This window comes from Phaethon lepturus, unplaced genomic scaffold (assembly GCF_000687285.1).
Source record: "Phaethon lepturus isolate BGI_N335 unplaced genomic scaffold, ASM68728v1 scaffold11298, whole genome shotgun sequence".
Classification (NCBI taxonomy): Eukaryota; Metazoa; Chordata; class Aves; order Phaethontiformes; family Phaethontidae; genus Phaethon; species Phaethon lepturus.
This window is the reverse complement of record NW_010558308.1, coordinates 1-18,047: the sequence shown is the minus strand read 5'-3', so window position 1 is coordinate 18,047 and position 18,047 is coordinate 1. Positions and strand designations below refer to the sequence as shown.

Sequence of the window (18,047 nt, the reverse complement as noted above, 5' to 3'; positions counted from 1 at the left end):
GGAAAGAGGAGAAACAAGGTTAACAGAAATAACTTTCTGGTAACAGAAAGTCACCACAAACCATTGTCCGTAAGTGCCAAATCTATACTCAAATAAGACAAGTTCTCTCCACAGAAAATGTTCTCATATTTGTTTGGGAGTTTGTTTCATACAGTACTCCACTACATTCAGTTCTACTTTAAGCAGTAATACTGAAGCATTCATTTTATAATGGCACAGGGGGGATTACGGGGTTGGGTTTTTTTGTTGTTTTGTGGATTTGGGGGGCTGGTTTGTTTGGTGTTTTGTTTTGCTTTTGTTTTTTAATTTGAGCACAGCTCTTCAGCTTAGAAATGCCTGTCTAGCATAAGATGGAAGTACATAGAGCCTGGGGCCTAAAACAGATTACTGCCTTCTGCATTCAGCCTATTATTGGTAAGATTCGTAGGTAGAAATAAAAACAAAACCAAAACCCACCACCAAACAATAGAATTCTTTGAAAACTTACTTTCTCCTTCAGTTGATTCACTTCAGCTATTGTTACTGCATGTTTTAATTGTAGCTGAAACAAAAAAAAATTTGTATAAGCACACACAAAATGACACTTGAAATGCTAGTTTTCAGTAGTTGTCCATGATTCTCTTCTTCCTCAAACCATTTTTATAGTAGCATAAAGTCAACTTAATTATTTGTCAATTACAGGAGACGTGATCATAAACTTTTATTAAAAAAAAAAGTTGAACTCAAATTAAAACCATAATAGGTTTTGAGTTAATTCCATGCTATTCTATTTGCTACAAAAATAATACATGACTACCCATAGTTAAAAATCCCACATCTTTATCTGTATATTATGAAAGGTGAGTAGATTAAAATAATGTTTCAGTGTGCCAGGAGAATGAAAAGGTAGCAATGCACTTATGATGACAACTGGTACACAGAATCAAGTACTAAATATTTTCACTTACCAGCACTTACAACTAAACATGCTGGCTTTGTTTTAAAATTAAGCTTTGTACTTTACACCGCAAATCTTCACAGGATTATTAGAAATGGATAAAGTCTACACCTAAGCCAAATGTAAAGATTACTGTTATACGTCTTAAGAAAACAGCACACACATGAGTGCAAAATCACATTTTTTGGACAACTATTAGTTATTTCCTGTACGTCACTTTCCATCTGTAACCCTAAAGGGATTTTTTTTTTTTTTTGGCAAGGCATAACGTACCAAACACACATTAAAACAAATGAATCTGTGACTATCCTTTATTTATATTATGTTAATAGCAGCATAGTAATGATTCTAGCTGAGAATTTAATTGTATACCAAGTAAATATAGTGCTTATGAAAAGATGCTGTAGCCTGCTGCTATGCTTCCTAACCTAGAAAAACTGTAAATGTTCTCCAGTGATCAATAGCCTAAAATTTCAACTTTCTCAATGACATCATCAACATTATCATGCGAGCAAACTTAAGGAGGTCTGCAAAAATACTGATCCTTTACAAAAACAAACTGACATATGCACAGATGGCATCCGATGGAACAGTTTCTTTGCAGTATATTTTTATTCCTCTAGAATGAAAATGACAGGGACTTAAATCTACCAGAGAAGCCCAGACCCCTAAATGCCAAAGACTGCAGCACTTAAATCCTCAACTAAATTCCACAGACCTGAATAAAACAAATATGCTCCTTTATAAAAACCTGGGGAAAAGGGAACCCAATTTTCCAATTATGTTAAGTTGGGATTCACAGTCTGGAATGCCCTATTGAGTTTACAAATTCATTACTTCCAAAAAATACACCACAAACCCATAAGGATCAACTGAAAAAAAAGCCTCCAAGCCAAAACTATGCCTATCTACAGAATCAAGTGCTTCTATGTACACAGAGATTTCCCAGAAGACCTCGGGGACTAGAGCAAGAGGTTAGATGTGTATTTCTTGTCTTCCTGAAGAACATCTAAACACAATACTCAAGACCATTCAGAATGGGCATACTTATCCTCACATGCTCCCCGCCCCAGCTGAAGCCATTCTACTATGCAGCAAATAAATGTGAAGTCCAGCAGGCTAAAGAACTAAGAGAAGTATCATATCTATTTAATGCAATGTTCAGACATGACAACAAGGAGCGAGGTGATGTTGGGTTCTAATGCCTGTTTCCAAGGGCTTTTTAAAATTTAATTTAAATCAAAGGACCATTTAATATAAATATGTATAGGGAAGCTGGGATCAAAAAACTACAGAAGACCTACATTTCAAGGGACATTTACCAGAGAGATTTATTGGCAATGTTGGGAAAACAAACCCAAAACCACAATGAGGAGGGACATGAAGGAGATTATATCCAAATCTTACAAGATTCAGATGCACCTCAAGTGCATCACAAAGAATATTTAAGAAACTGCTACCACACCTCTTTAAATTTAAGAAGAGACTGTGCTGAATCCATATCCAGTGGTAAACCGATATCTTCGTTTTCAGGAAGATCAAAAACTTCTACAGATTTTCCATGTAAATGTGACTCATATGTATCGTCATCATCATCATAGTCATCATCCTGACAAAATGGGAAAATCACGACATTCTGTAACGCAAGCGCTTTGCATTGTGGTAGCAGCAATAACAAAAGTACACAATCAAGGAATCTAAACAGTTGCAAAACTCTTCTTCAACTAGTGACTATTCCGTTTTAGTTTCTTATACCTATGAGACGTTTTAAAGATGACTTCCAAACATCTCCATGAAAAGTTCCACAAAAGAGAGCTAAGGAAGCCATCCACAGAACAATCACACACGGCTGACATTGTTTAGATTATTGATAAATTGGAAGTATAGCAAGTAGCGACAATCATGCGCCTTGACAGTAGTAATGTATGAAGTTTGTATTTTCCGTGTTTCACAAGTTGCCTCTTTTATCCTCCCCCCCAATTTGATTCACAAAACCTTTATTCCATTTGCAGAATTTATTGCATGTAGTGGTAATCATATACTTTAAAAAATGTGTAAGTATATACCATGTTTTACCTGCTCTGTATCATCATGAACATAGTGCTGCTCATACAGACATCTCTCTTGCTCTAAGGTCTCACTAATGAGGCGGGCTACTTCACTCTGAGTCCCTGGCTTCTCTCTCCCAATAAGAAACCTACAGAGGGAAAAAAATTATCTTGCAGCAACAAGCTTAAGAAATTAGTTTTCTTCAACAACATCTTAAAACTTTCAGATTATGTTTTTGTATTCTCCATTAATGAAAAATGACAAAAAGAAAGTATTATTTGATAGGAAACATACATACCTCACTGTGCCTTTGGTGTTTTTTAATACAGTGGCTGCAAAGAACTGCGTAACTCCCACTAGACTTATGCCATCAACCTCAACAATCTGATCGTTTACCTGAATTCTGCAAAATAAATAAATGCTTAGCTATCAGCTCAACAAAAGTATTTTGGCTTGACAGATTTTTGACATGACAAGTATCACTTAAAAAATCACTAGTATTTATAATGAGAAATTCTGAGTCCCAAGAAACTAACTGCTTAAAAACAATCTCCTGATCCTCAGTTACTGTGCAGATAACCAATTAAAATTTACACAATATTTGCCTTGATATTTTTTATACTATTTACACAGTGATTGGTGTCTGGGGATGTCAACAGGATTTTGTGGTATTTTTACACATGGGAACATTCTAAGCTTTTCTCATATATGCCTTAAAAGCAGATCTACACTTATTTTGCAAAAAATGTTCTATATTAAATAACCTCCCTGTTTTTTCAAAAATGAACATAAAGTAGCCATGTAATATTTATTCAACTGCATTCAGGTTTGTACTTGTAGTCACAGTATTTAGCATATCCAATGAAAACAACTGGTCTCAGTTAGAAATTTGTAAAAAGCATAATCAATTCAATGAAAAACTCACCGTCCATCTCTCTGAGCAGATCCGCCATCTGTTATTGTTTTTACAAAAATACCTAGTTTTTCCAGTCCCTGATCAGCACCAACTCCCATTCCAATAATACTGATGCCCAGACCACTGTCACCTAAGGGATTAAAAAAATCTAACATCAGCCGCATAACACAAAATGTAACACTTCGCAGTAGTGAGCTGTTTCAAAGTGTTCCAAGACCTTCCACACAAAAGATATGAAAATTAACTTAGAAAATATGTTGTCTCTCTTTTTTTTTTTTTAATCTACATACTACTAGATAGTAGCCTTTTTGTTCTGTAGTTATTTCTGCCTGTTAGAGTCAAGCATCATGCTATCCGGAAGAGATAGCAAGATTTATGAATTACATATATTTTGGTGCAGATCTGTCACTCAGTAACATAGCCTTCCTAACTTCCATTAAGATGACAATTTGAACTTACTAGAGGCCTGTCCAGTTAACGTTCACCAAATTCAATGTAACTATCCTCAAATGAAAGCCTGAACACACATTGAAAAATTCAAGACCTAAATTCAGGGAAAATACAGTTTAAAATTTTTTTTATGTGCACATAGTATCTCTGGCAAATGTTCAAGGTTTGATTTGCACCTTTTTCAATTTCCACAGGAAACACTTCCATTTTTTCCACTCTTTTCTCAAGTTCATACTCAGCTGAGGCTGCCACAGGGTCAACTTCTTCATTACGTCTATCATAGTCTTCATTTGAGTAAGTACTGAAAACCTAAGAAAGGTAACAGAAAACTTTTTTTAGTGCTTTCCCAATGCCTTCCAAACATGATATGATTGAAAGAAAATCAGTAAGGAAATTAAAGTGGTATTTTTAGAAATGTCATTTTCTAAACAACCAGTAATTTAATAAATACTGCTGCTGTAAGACAGTTTCCACCTTGCACAGAAGTAACATTTTAGAAGTTTCAAAACAATTCCTTAAGCAATTTTTGTGTTGTAAATGCACCAAATAGTTAAAAGAAATCAGTCATCTCCTCTTTGATATAGCGTGACTTTTTTTTTTTTTTTTTAGGACTACATTTCCCCCAAATCCTTCTTCCTCTCTTCTTCCCTCCCCCCACACCATCTGCCAATTACAGTGCTTCAAACAGATGTAGTTTTCTGATTTTGCAAGGGAATCACGCAGTTTCCCAGGAAAAGGAAATGCCTTGTTACAGACATTACTATTTTTAGTAACCACTCCAGCTGAATTTCTGAACTGTTAGAAATAAAAGACAAACAACCAACATGAATTAAGACAGAAATCTAGAAAGGAAGAATGAGCTACATGTAACAAGGTTAATTTTACTTATCAGCATACTCATTAACTGTATTTAAATTCATAAGTTAGGAAAAAAAAATAATACCCCCATTTATCTGAAAAACAAGGTTTATTTGCTTAAGTTTTTGCAGACACTGAGTGTTTTACTTAACATCACTGTAAGACAAAAAACAGTTATGAATTGCAGCTGCAGCATCCATCTCCCTAATCAAGAATGTGCAGTGCTAAGACAAAGTTTATTTACACTGCCCTACTAAGTTTTTGCAACTTTTGCATTTTCCCACTAAGACTACCTAGACAGGTAACTACAATCCTATAAATAAGAGAGAATTAACTGTAATTTGCTGTAATTAGTATTTTCCCAGTGAATTTCTATCTGCTAGTATATGGTGTTAGCTCTGCATGGCAGTAGCCTCAGACACAGGAAAATGGTTATTGAAACGTATTACCGAAAAGCAACTAATGTAACTCAGTATTTCCCATGGGGACTTTACTGCTTCACCTCCAGCCTACAGCTGGAGGACAGTTTCACAAACTCTTTGCAAAACAGCTACTCCAGAAACATGGCATGGCCACACAGCAGTCCAGTAAGCAAGATTAGATCCACTTCACTGAAAGGGAAGGAAGAAACCCACTCTCAGAAGTCTTATGTTTCCCCCAATGAAAGAACCTTCCTGAAAAGTTGTTATTCCTAAGTCTTGCATAAAGGCAAATAAACTAATAAACTCCTCTGGACTATCATACAGACACCATTGGGCAATAACCGGACACAGAAAGACAGTAAGTGTTGCACTTACAGTATCTGTCTTCCATAAACTTTACAGAAAAACCTGCAAAATAGACAAAGAAAACCATTCAAATGGTCTCAAGTATCCTTACTATCCACTAGCAGAAAAAAGGTGGTCAAGTTCTTTAAATTAATCTCCCTCCCCACCCAATCAGTAAATAGGATATGAAGCAAAAGGATTTCATGAAGCACTATTCTCCCTTTAGAACAAGACCAGTCTAGTTTGGTTCCTTTCCATCCCAACAGAAAAATCAATCTCTTTAAAAATATAGTCAAACTAATAATGAAAAGAAAGTTCATGAGAGGACAAATGATACCTTGTGAATGAGAATATTTGAGTTCTTGAGAACAAATCAAATAGTGGGGCATGAAAAAAAAAATCAAGTTTGCTTATTCATAGGTGTACATATGATCTAGTATCAATAATATGACTAAGACCACTAACTATCAAATGGCTGAATGAGCAAAATGTGGAGAATAGTAGCAGTTCATTTTGGAGACACTGACAACTGTATTTTCTTGATGCTTTATAACTCAGTGGTCTAACTCACACAGCAGAAGATAATGCACGTAGCCACTACCTACTGAAGAATTACATTAGCAAAGGAATGACCAGTTCCTTACACAACCATTTATAAAGCGCTGGAAATTTGGGGAAAGCAAAATTGCACCACCATATCAGCATTACATATGCTGCAGGTCTTAGGCTGCCAGCACTAAAATATCTCTGCAATTTCTAAAAATTATTACATATTTTTCCAACTTGAAAGTAATAGCATTGTACTTGAGAGTCTCATGGAATTTAGTCATTTTGACACAAAATTGATCATAGGAATTGATCATCTGCCAGGAGTGATCACAGAATTTAAGATTAGTGGTGGCTTAGATTACAGTGATGTTTGTAATTGTTATTCATAAAATAATAGCACAAACATGTCTATGCAAATGTAGACTACTAATATTTATGCACACTAGCTTTTTAAGAAAAATCTGTCTGAAATCAAATCTGATCAATTCTTTAAGAGACCGAATTCATAGTTTTCTCTTAAAGTGACAGATGGCAAGTGTGTGAGAACTTTTAGGTACCATTCTAAAAAACATAACCTCACGATTAAGACAAGATAGACCCATTTCATAATAGTATCCCCCCCAACTTCAGAAAGATAATTTTGATGAAAAATAAGAAAAGCAAAATGGATATATAGCCAGAAGCCAAACACTGGAATAACAAAAAGAAAAGCAGAGCAGACTAAGAAAACTATGGCCAAAGCGTTAAGTGTGAAAGACAGAAATTTTTCTTGTGTACATGTGGAATCATAATATGGTATTCAACTTCTATGAGACAGAAGGGTAAAAATGATGATACTAATATAGAAAACACAGAACTACTCAGCAAGTTGTTCTTGCCAAATAGCAAAGGTAACATTAAACACAGATTTATTACCCACATTTTAAAAGTTACAAGTTACACAGTTTAGAAGATTGATGAGAAAGCTAAACACAGTTCATCCCTGCACTGTGTCTGGCAGGGTATAGTCACTGAATCAAACACATTGGGGACAAAAGAAATTCTAATCTTACTATTTAGAAACCACTGGTAGCCAGAGATGATAAAACTATTAATGTACAAGTGATATTTTTAAAAATATATACTTTAGCAAACACAAGTTATTGTCTCAACGTAGGAGAAACCAGATGAATTTTGCTGTGGAAACCATGTGAATTTTACAAGCCTTTTACCATAGCTTGTTATATATTCAGTAGGTTAACCTAACATTAATAATTTCTGGATCCTGTCAAGCTAGTAAATGATGAAAACCTCTGTTATATGAAAAACGAAATTCTTTTTACACTCAAGACCTCTTCAGAATGAATAAAACCAAACTGAATCCAAAAATGTTCTGACAGAGGGCTGAACTTTAACGGTTATTTCAACTAAATTAAGATACATAACCAGAAATTTTCAAATACATTTTTAGTCCTTGAACAGCAAAAATATTTATTTGGAGATAGAACAAACTGCATTTTTCACGCCAGGAAAATGAATCCCTTTTGGAATGCAAAACTCAGTATGCCTCCTTCTATGAAGATGCTAATATCAACATTGTCAAGATCAGCGCTCAGAAAAACCACAACACAACCTACTGTCTAAAAGATCCTACCATTCAGTTCCTGTTACCATACAGAACTAAAAATCTCCATTATATCCAATGGATATAATCTCTAATGTCGTCTTAGCGCTATCACAGAAAACAGCATTATCACAGAAAAAACAACAGTGACCTTGCTTAATTCAAACACTTAGCAGCACATAAAAAGCTCTATTTAAGAACTATTAGTTTTAGCAGAATGTTAATTTTGTTAGAGGGTGAACTCCTCAGAACAGAGGCACTAATTTACCACGTGTTTGCATGAAACTGCTACGGAGTCATAATATGACAGTCCAAAAACCTCCACTCCCATATTCATTTCTAGTAGCTAGATCTGTCTGTGCCTGATCAAAAGCAGAACATTACAAAAGTAATTAAACAGTAAGATTAGAAATCAGTAACTGCCCAGAAGGGCTCCCAACTAACTGGAACGGAAGCAATACCAACACCACTTTAAAATTCTCATGTAACACCGCAGTATTGGCTGGGAAGCCTCACAACACCTGCACAGGCAGTTCCAGTACCACCTCGCAGCTGAGAGGCACTGCAGCGTGACTGACCCCCTGCCTGGACAGGACGCCCAGCGACGACCACCTGCACCGGCTGGTTCACGTTGCTACCGAAACACAGTTCTGACTTTGGACATTTGAGTTCGCCGACACTCATTCAAAACACAAGTTACGGATCAGGGAAAAATTATCTAATAGCGAATAGTTTCCGCTTCTCAAACTGATGGCCTTCGCGATGCCTGGCAAGATGTGAAGTGCCCAGGCAAACATGAATAATCATTTGAAACAGTAGTGCTAAGTAGGACTGAAGTATAATGTACACTTTACAGTTTACTCTTACAGTCTCCCTCTTCAGTTAAAGTAGACACCTCCTTACCACTACCCACTCTTCCCTCTGTTTCCGAAAGCTACACAGTATTTTATTACCACTATTTGTTATATTTTAAGTGAAAAGTGACTACCTGATTGAAGTCAATTCAAGCCATCAAATCCTTTAATCAGCAAGAAGAAATACGTTGCTTGCTTTTTTTTTTTTTAAACACTTACACTTTTACTCTTCAAAAAGTATTCAGAACAGCTGGTAACTGTTAAACAGGTTAATATTAAAGCCATTACATTCAATGTAGCATTTTCTGTTACCAAGCAGAAAGTTTGGTAGTTTACATAAAGCCGTAAGTGCAACCTTGCTTCAGCTCTACAGTACAGACAATTTCATACAGCTAATTTCATCATAAATAAACCAGTCTCACTACTCTCTACTTAATCCTCAATAAAACCAGTAAAATTTATGCTCTGGTTCTGTAGCTCACCGCAGCAGCAAAGGCACTGGAGCTAGCTAGAGAGCAAGACAGACAACATGGTATCTGTTTCAGTCAGGCTACACTACCTATTCCAGAAGGAGAAACACTCTATTTCACTTTCAGGTATTTCATTTTTAAATGCCAGTGAAAGAAATACTGAGGACAGAGAAAAACATCCATTCAGATTTGGTGCATTGATTTTATTTCATTTCAAACATTCAAAGAAGTTGAGAAACAATCCACATCCTCCGTCCATGGAAGCAGGGCTCTGCAGTGACCTGGTTGTACTTCACCACCATCTCAGTTGAGGTGGCATTGTGCTCTGCCTGACAGAGAGACTGAAAGACTCCAAATAAATAGGGTATGACCAGAAGAGGTAAAAACTACTCACAATACCACATAAAGGGGGGCAGCCCCAAAAAATCTTGGCTCCTGAAAGACTTTGTATATAGAGAAAGTGATTCAATCATGCACATCCATAAGCTTCACAGGTGTCTTGGTACCACCAATTTAAGCCTGGCAATCCAGAAGAATTACATATGTGTATTATATTTAGTATTCAGCAAAACAAAAATCTTGACCTGACCAAATCTAAATAGCAAACAATATGGTAAGAGGAATTTCCAAAGAATAACAATGAACACAAAAATAGTCCATCTGGCTCTTTTCTAAAGGCCATACAAAGAAAAAACAACAAAACAACTGCGCCATACAGGATCAACTCAATTAACTAATCTGCAGTAATACTGTCACTAGCAATGATCAATACACCAGGTCTGAAAAGGAGGACGGTCTCACTATACCAAGACACATCAGAGGGTGATGGAGGAAAATGATTAAGAAATAAATCTAAACAATTTGCATGTTGCCTTTTGCAATACTTTACTACCCAATAAAAATGTAAGAACCTGTAAAAAACTGCCACACTGTATCTTCCTGATCTCAAGATTACAAAATATGTACTCAGATCTCAGGGGTGCGCTTCTTTTTACTCATGTCCTTCTGAGTGTTCACCTTCTCTCATACGTTAGAATGCTAAGAAAAGGGATAATTTATTTGCTCCTGAGAAAGGCGTGAGGACAGACAGGTGATAACCAGTCATCCTCACCGTCACCTCACCTGACATCCATAACCTCAGTGTTCTTTTATTTGTCTATAGTTTTATAGTGTCATCAAGTATATCGAACAGAGCAGCTAGTATGTCATATAATTAGGGAATAATTCAGTTAGAAATACATTGAGATATTAATGTAGAGCGCCACGCTGCTCCAGCAGTGAGCCTGGACATAAAAAGAAATTCTTTGCTTTTTCTCTTCTGGTTTAAATTTCTGCTCTACAGCCCTATGACCTGGCACTGGACTCTCATCCAAAAACTCTTGAAACGCCAAATCAATCTTACCATTGTAAAACTTATATATCATATATTTCCTAAAAAACAAACCAGGAAATGTATGATTAAAAAAAAAAACCACAAACAAAACCTCAAACAAATGAAACAAACAAAGAAAGCTTGAGTTGAAAGTGCTTCTTTCTGGAGAGCGAATAAAGATCATGGAATCAAAACATACCAAGGACCAGAAAGGCATCAGATACAGAACTTTCTAAAACTAGGTGAATCTATATGCAGAAATAAATGCCTTTAGGCTTAATAAACATTTAACTTTTATGAAAATTGACATTTCAATAAGAGTTTAAAGATTATCTTTCCTTAAAATAAAACCCAACAAAATAACAAAATTTCCATACATGCGTATGAAAAAATGTACCTTCTTCCTCCAGTTAATATCCATGTTTTTAACATCTCATACTCTTTAAAACCAGCATGAAATGCCAGGCTTTCAGATGCAGGCAGAGTACAACAGGGTTACCTTTTGTGGAGAGTTTAAGTTTGAGATAAAAATATGAAATAAAGTTGTTATGATGTTAAGTTACAAACATTGCAATGTTGATGCAAGTGATAAACAGAGCTTCAAAACAATTAGAATTTGTGAGTTACAACAAATTGTCATGGCAAAAGAGCACAATGGAAATACATTATTTGTGTCAGGAAAAAAAAAGATGACTACCCACATGCAGGTCAATTCTGTTTAAATCTACTGTCAAATCAAATCCCTATTTTCCTAGATCAACCTACATCCGTGCCACATTCTTGTTTCTTAACGCCACAGAAATATTTTACTTAAGTGCTTGACCAATGTCTGACAAACAATTGACAGTTTATACAGTCATCAATTCTCTAATTACTGAAGAAACTCCAGGGTTTGGGTATCTTCCACCAGTTACTGTATTTTGTATCCCTTTCTATGTATGACGGTCATAAGTATAGAAGTTATAGTTCCAAAACCAGAGGATGTATGAAGCTGAAGCACTACTCTGCAACATTTTGTTAATACAGTGTTCAGGAGACTACACATTGACCTAGAAAAATTGTGCATCTCCTAAAAGTGGCAGGCATTTACAGATAGGCTGTCATACACAAAATCTAGTTGAAATGTACCTTCATTTACTGCTTCATTAACTTCCACAGTAAGCAGTTCTGTACTAAAAAGACTGAAGAGTATGCCAGCCTGAACAAGATTAACGTTTGTGTCCCAGCTACACATAAAACAGCTTTATTCCAATATGCAAGACAAATAGCAATATTATGAAGGATTTCCACATTCTCTCAGAAGCAGCTGATACTTGGCTGGTTAGGACAACACACAAGCTATGAAACTGCTTTCAGTTTCCTTATTTAAGAAATAAGTTTAAACTTCTGCTCAACTATGAAAAATATAAAAATAAAGCCTTTATCAAAGGTTTGAGTTTTTTCTTTTCTTTTCTTTTTTTTTAAACTGTGTTCTTGACTTAACAATCTTAAAAGAAAGTATTAGTCACAAAAAGCTGGGAACAGACACTCCCATGCAACATAAACTGGATAACCCTGCTAATTAAACAGACTTACAGAAGCAAATAGCAGCTGTACTATCTTTTCAGTTTACCTGAGCTACAGTATTTCTAAGGATCGTAAATCGTTGCAGAAATTAGTCACAGTGCTATTAAAGGTTTTGAGGACAAAGTTTGACACAGTCAGAGGTAAAAACATCTTGAGAAGCCAATTTGGAAACCGGCATTTGTTTTCCCAATGGAAAGTTTCAAAATTACAAATGTCAAACAGCACTCAGTCATTACATTTATGTTAATTAAAGCCTTTCAAGGTAATCACATAGTTGAAGGCGAGTTTAATCTCTACATTATAAAAGCAGAATGAAATATAAAGGGATGACAGCCCAGTTACCTGATGTTATTTGCACCGTCTGTAACGCTGACTGTTTACAGTTTACTCAGAAAACTTCAAGACAAAGACAAATTCAGTTCCCTTGCAAATACCTTGGACAGCTGAGTGTGCTTTACATTCCTTACTAGCTTCATATGTGGCAACAAGAGACTAAAAATAGCTCATGTACCATAACACAAAGCCAGTCTGTGAAGTTCTGCTAATAACTGTACAGTATCACTCTCTTCACTGCTGTAGGAAAAGCAAGCAACCGAGACATAATGTTCCTTAAGGTCTGCAGAGATCAAACAGCAGCAGGACTTAAAGAGTCAGGTCACCCACGGCAAGTAATAAATCTTCCCAGACATCATTTATCACCAGCTTATACAGAACGGAAACATTTATTTTACAAAGTCTCATGTATGTGTATTTTCACAGGCACAAGGCAACTCAAAATAATGGAGTATTTGCGTAATTATGTTCCATCTTTCCCGAAACTATCAGATCAAATTATGTTCTTAAGCCCTGCTACAGATGTCAACAATTATGGATCTCTAGCATAGGTCAGATGCAGTGCTAACAGTGTTAGCTGCCTTACACATCCCCTGGGAGCTCCACAGTCTCCTTCTTTTACTCAAAAGCCTTGCCAATTTTACAACCAACTATGAACTTCGAAAGAGAGCTATTAATAAAGTTCTCTTTGCTGTTGCAGCATAAATACTGTTTTTAGGGTGCAAGTTATATCCATTACCTATATGCATATCCAACTTCCCTTTTGGGTATATCAAGTACATTGGTCAGAGCTCCATCACTGCAGAACCCAGATAATCTGAGATTGTGCCTTTTCTTTCCCAAACACCTTCTGAATGTTTTGAATTCTCCAACTCTTATCAGACACCTGCTAAACAGTAACTGCAAAAGACAAAGATGCTTTCTTCGTAATCACAAGAGGTGCAGAAGGAAAACAGCAAGAACGCCAAGGCCAGCCTGGCCTCTCTCAGGAGTGTCTTAAGAGGAGGAGAAACATAGACCTCCTCCAGTGGCTATGGATGTCAGGAATGGCACTCACATTTCAGTCAAACTTACTAGTCTAAGCAAAGCTGAAAAAAGAAACTACTCGGATACATTTCTCACTATGACACTGCTCTAAGCTGTGGTGGGGACCAGGAATAATGTTTGGCTACCACTCAGGATTTTTTTTCCATCTTCCAATTTAAGATGCACCAAAAAATCTATGCATAAAGCCAAACAAAAGAGATTTCCTTCTAGGAGGTAGAAGTGGGATTTTCTAAAAAGTTAATGAGATATTAAAGGTACACTACTAAAAAAGATTTTGGGGACGTGCAAAAAAAGTTGTAATTCTTTATTTTACAGAGCACAAAGGCTAAAACCATATACCAGCACTCATTCCCACTAAGTATCATAGAAAATATGAAACAAAAAGGCAGACAAGGGGAAAGTAATCATTGCTTAGGCATAAGGAACAGAGAGGAAAAAAAGCTATTGAAAATGACATACACAAAGAGATCTCTATCCCCATTATAGGAAAGATATACTCAAGTTTCACTGAAAAGGGATAAAGGAAGGCAAGTATCACGAGCTTCAATTTTAGGGCCTTAAAAAGAAAGTTCACTGACCATATTGCTATTAAGTACAGTTTATCCTGCCAATGCAAGTGGGGTATTATGGCAAGAACTATGTTATTTTTAATGGAAAACTGCTAACAGTTGCTACTAACCATTCATCTCTTGGTTGTGTAATTGATAATCTGGAACAGGTTGGTTCCTGTGGCTTTCAGAGAAGCAGCTGTAATTGAACAGTGCTAGTTACCAAAAATGGAGTTTTGCCTACATGAGAGCTTCCATCACAGTTGACACGGAGATTTTTACTAATGCTTTGAACTGAGCCTAACATAGACATAACAGAGAAGGGAGGAAAAGTCTATTACAGCCACTGCTTCAGTAGGATTTCAGCAATAACCAGTAAAATCCTGCCTACAGCAGGAAACCAACAGTCGCTCAACACACACGCATTTACAGTAGACTACATGTTACTTTCCTCAGATACTCAGTGCACAAATGTGAGGGGAAATGGATTGATGCGCCTCCGGCACTCTCTCAGCCCTCACCAGACTCATTATGCAGTTTCCAATAGCAGCACTCCCCCCTTCAGTGCTCCAGGTCACCACTAAAGCAGCATCAACTACAAGAGAGCCATGTGAACTCAGCTTGTCGTCTATGGAGAGACTATAAAAAAACCTCACACGCAACAAAACTCGTATTTTGCCACACCTAAAACATTTTCTGGGGGACAGCACTGGCGTGTGTTTAGCAAACTAGGAAGTTACAGCTCTCTGCTGCAGGAAGTACAAGAGTCAACAGAATTGTTGCGTGCCTCTGATCGGTAAAAGTGAGTCCTACTCTGTACGAACAAAGTGTAAAAATCGTTTATTAAAACCGGTATTTTTCATTCATGTAATAGAACAAAAGCATGCTTGAGAAAGCCTGGACAGTTTCCCATTCCATCCTGGCCTGCATCTCCCAGTTCTCCTCCCAAACTTTAAGAGGGACTACAATAACTGAAGTCTGCTGTGAGACTATGGGTAAATACAGTTTGAGCTGTGGAATGACTATTTTTGTGGGCATTTTTGGGAAGATCAGACACTGAAATTTTTTTAATTTGTTAGCGTTATAACTTACACTACTCCTTATTATCCGGTCTGCCCTGTAACTTCTACTTCCACAACTACCTAAATGCTCATGTTAACACTCCTACAGCATGTTCACCATGCCAGTACTAAACAAAAAAGGGAGTTGTTATTATTATTATTATTAGAGAGAATTTGAAAATCTTAAACAGGAACCAGTCATTTGATATTTTCTCACAGTTAATTCTGAAAACAAGTCTGAAGTTAAATCTGAAGGTTTGCTATGGGTTTTTTGGTTGTTTTGTTGTTTTTGGATTTTTTTAAACTTTTGTACAAAAAGTAAAACTGAAAAAATCCTTCCTAATTCAATGCCTCAATTTTAAAGAAACGAAGGCAACTATTAAAGGTCATGTGTTTGCACCTATTCCTAAAAGCTTAGTGCTCCTGAAAATGTCCAGGAAGTAAAATCTCACGTGTTTCACTATGCTGACTATCTTATGAAGCTGCTGTGATTCAGAAATCACTTGTGATAATTTAGAACTTCTCTCTTACTCAGTTTTGAATAAATGCCATAAGCTCACACTTTTTAAAGGTTTTTTAGAGCTTTGAAAAAAAACCCACAAAAATTTATTTCCTAGTATTTTTGACTGCAAAACAATATAAAGAAAATTCAAATGTACTTACCTTGATAGGAGCTGTTGAGAACCTGACTTTTCGGTCTGGCTCAGGATCTTCCTCTTCAGAAAGTCCAGGAAACTCCTCATATTCACTGTCATACAGATACTCCTCCTCCTCTCCCTCCAAAATTTCTTTGCCTTCAGGCCCTTGTTTTTCTGGCTCTATATCCCTGTCATCATCAAAAGCTGCATTCTCTATTCCAAAAGCACTGAAGTTCTCGCTCTGTTTTTCCACCACTTGCTCCTCTTCTTCAGTATCCCCTTCCTGCTCTAGAACATCCTGAACTCCTGTAACTGAACCATCTTTCACAGACATCCCATCTCTTCCTTCTTCCCAGCTGGTCTTGCTGCCTTCCGTAAACTCTTCAACCACCTCCAAGGAATAGTCACTCCTCTTCCCTTCCTGTACTTGATGTCGGAGTGCCTGATCCTCTTGAACAACGTGATCTTTCTCCAAACCTTCTTTTTCATGCCCTGAGGTTTCATTTTGTGCAATCAGCTCTGCGCAAGTCCCTTCCATGGGAGAAACCTGGGAGACAACACTATCTGATTTCCGCTGAGCCTCCTGACCAGGTGTACTGCCCATATCCCACAGGCTTCTGTCAAGTACCAGTTGCTCTCTTTTGTCTTTTCCAAGTGCCTCGCTCTGCTCATCTCCGAGGATCACAGGCACTTTGGTGGACACAGCCTTCTCTGGACATCCTTCAGCAACAGCAGATGAATCCAAACTGTGGTGGCCTCTCAAAGGGTCCTGATTCGGAGGACTACCGTTTTTGGAAATTTCTTTGGATTCTTCAGTATCACTGTCACCCAGAAAGCTTTCCAGCCTCCTAGAAATGGGGCCTGCATTCAGGAAGGAGGATCTGGAACCACTGTTGGGATGTTGCTGCTTCAACTCCTCATTACCTTGATTTTCAACTTTCTCCAGCGCAACTGGAAGACTTGCTTCTGTATTAAAACTGAAGTGGTCCACTACATTGCTGCAATCAGAGGCTGAGCCATGCCTCCTCTTATCCTCACTTCTTTCACATTTGCTGGGGGAATATCTGTCCACTGAGCTCCGTTGTTTTATATTTCTCTCAAACAGCTTCCTGGTCTCTGAAAATTTTTCTGCCAGGGCAACTTTGTCCAAGTCTCCCTCATCGTTGCTACGGATGACCTTGTCGGCACCAGAAGGCACAGACAAGGAATCCACAGGACTGCCGCAGGGGCTGGTACTTGTATTAAGAAGATTATTTTTTTGGACAATGAGGAAAGATGGGCTACCTGGAGAAGGTCCGTACTCTGCTGCCATGGCCCGGCTGATTAATTTGGTCTCAGCAGGTGGACTGCTTTCAGAAGAGGGTGTGGAAGATGAGCCTCCCATTTGCAGAAACATATTTTTGATCTTGTGTACTCTATTGCCGTAAGTGGCAGCTCTGCCTCGACTATGTGGGTCATTTCCCGCTCCATTGGAAGAGGTGCTCAGCTTCTGATGCAAGCCTGTTTTGTTGGAAGTGTTTTCAGGATTGTTTACGCCATCAAATGAGCATTTGATAGCATGGAAATCAGATTTATAGGCATTTCGGTGTGGAGAAGCACTTCTTAAAGTCCGTTCCCCTTTGCCTTCGGTTTTCATCATTGTCAGAGAGAAAGCTCCCTCGACTCCTGAAGAAGAATGGAAAGGACGACTCCCAGGCACAAAGCTTCCACCCTCCGATACCCGGCAGAGCAGATCCCACAGAAGATCCGAAATGCACTGCCTTTCACTCGGCCAGCCTCCCCGCTCGCATGGAGATGGAGCACAAGGGAACAGATACGGAGAGAAAGAAATCACAGCGCGTAAATGGCCACATCGGGTATTATCCCCAGTGCGGACGGCGGTAACCGGAGAGCCATCTGCAGAGAGACAGAGAGTTTTCATTAACTCGAGGCCTCGCCGGCGTGTGACACGAATCCGAAGCTCGGGGTGGGAATCGCCGCCCGAGACCTCCCCGCGGGATAAAGCCCATTGTGTCCGCCGGGACGCGCG

The 18,047-nt window shown here is 37.7% G+C and overlaps 1 protein-coding gene across 1 annotated transcript in view; it reads right to left on the bottom strand.

Annotated features, from left to right (window-relative positions):
* The window catches only part of LOC104625405 (neurabin-1-like), a 43,333-nt gene extending 25,676 nt beyond the window's left edge, over positions 1 to 17,657 (bottom strand). Inside the window, exons 1-7 of the mRNA XM_010293021.1 lie at positions 16,044 to 17,657; positions 4,529 to 4,661; positions 3,912 to 4,032; positions 3,285 to 3,389; positions 3,014 to 3,134; positions 2,403 to 2,546; positions 488 to 541 (exon numbers count right to left, since the gene is read on the bottom strand). Of these exons, the coding sequence (XP_010291323.1) occupies positions 488 to 541; positions 2,403 to 2,546; positions 3,014 to 3,134; positions 3,285 to 3,389; positions 3,912 to 4,032; positions 4,529 to 4,661; positions 16,044 to 17,657 (2,292 nt within the window). The remainder of the gene's footprint in view (positions 1 to 487; positions 542 to 2,402; positions 2,547 to 3,013; positions 3,135 to 3,284; positions 3,390 to 3,911; positions 4,033 to 4,528; positions 4,662 to 16,043) is intronic.
* Between the last annotated feature and the right edge of the window lie 390 nt (positions 17,658 to 18,047).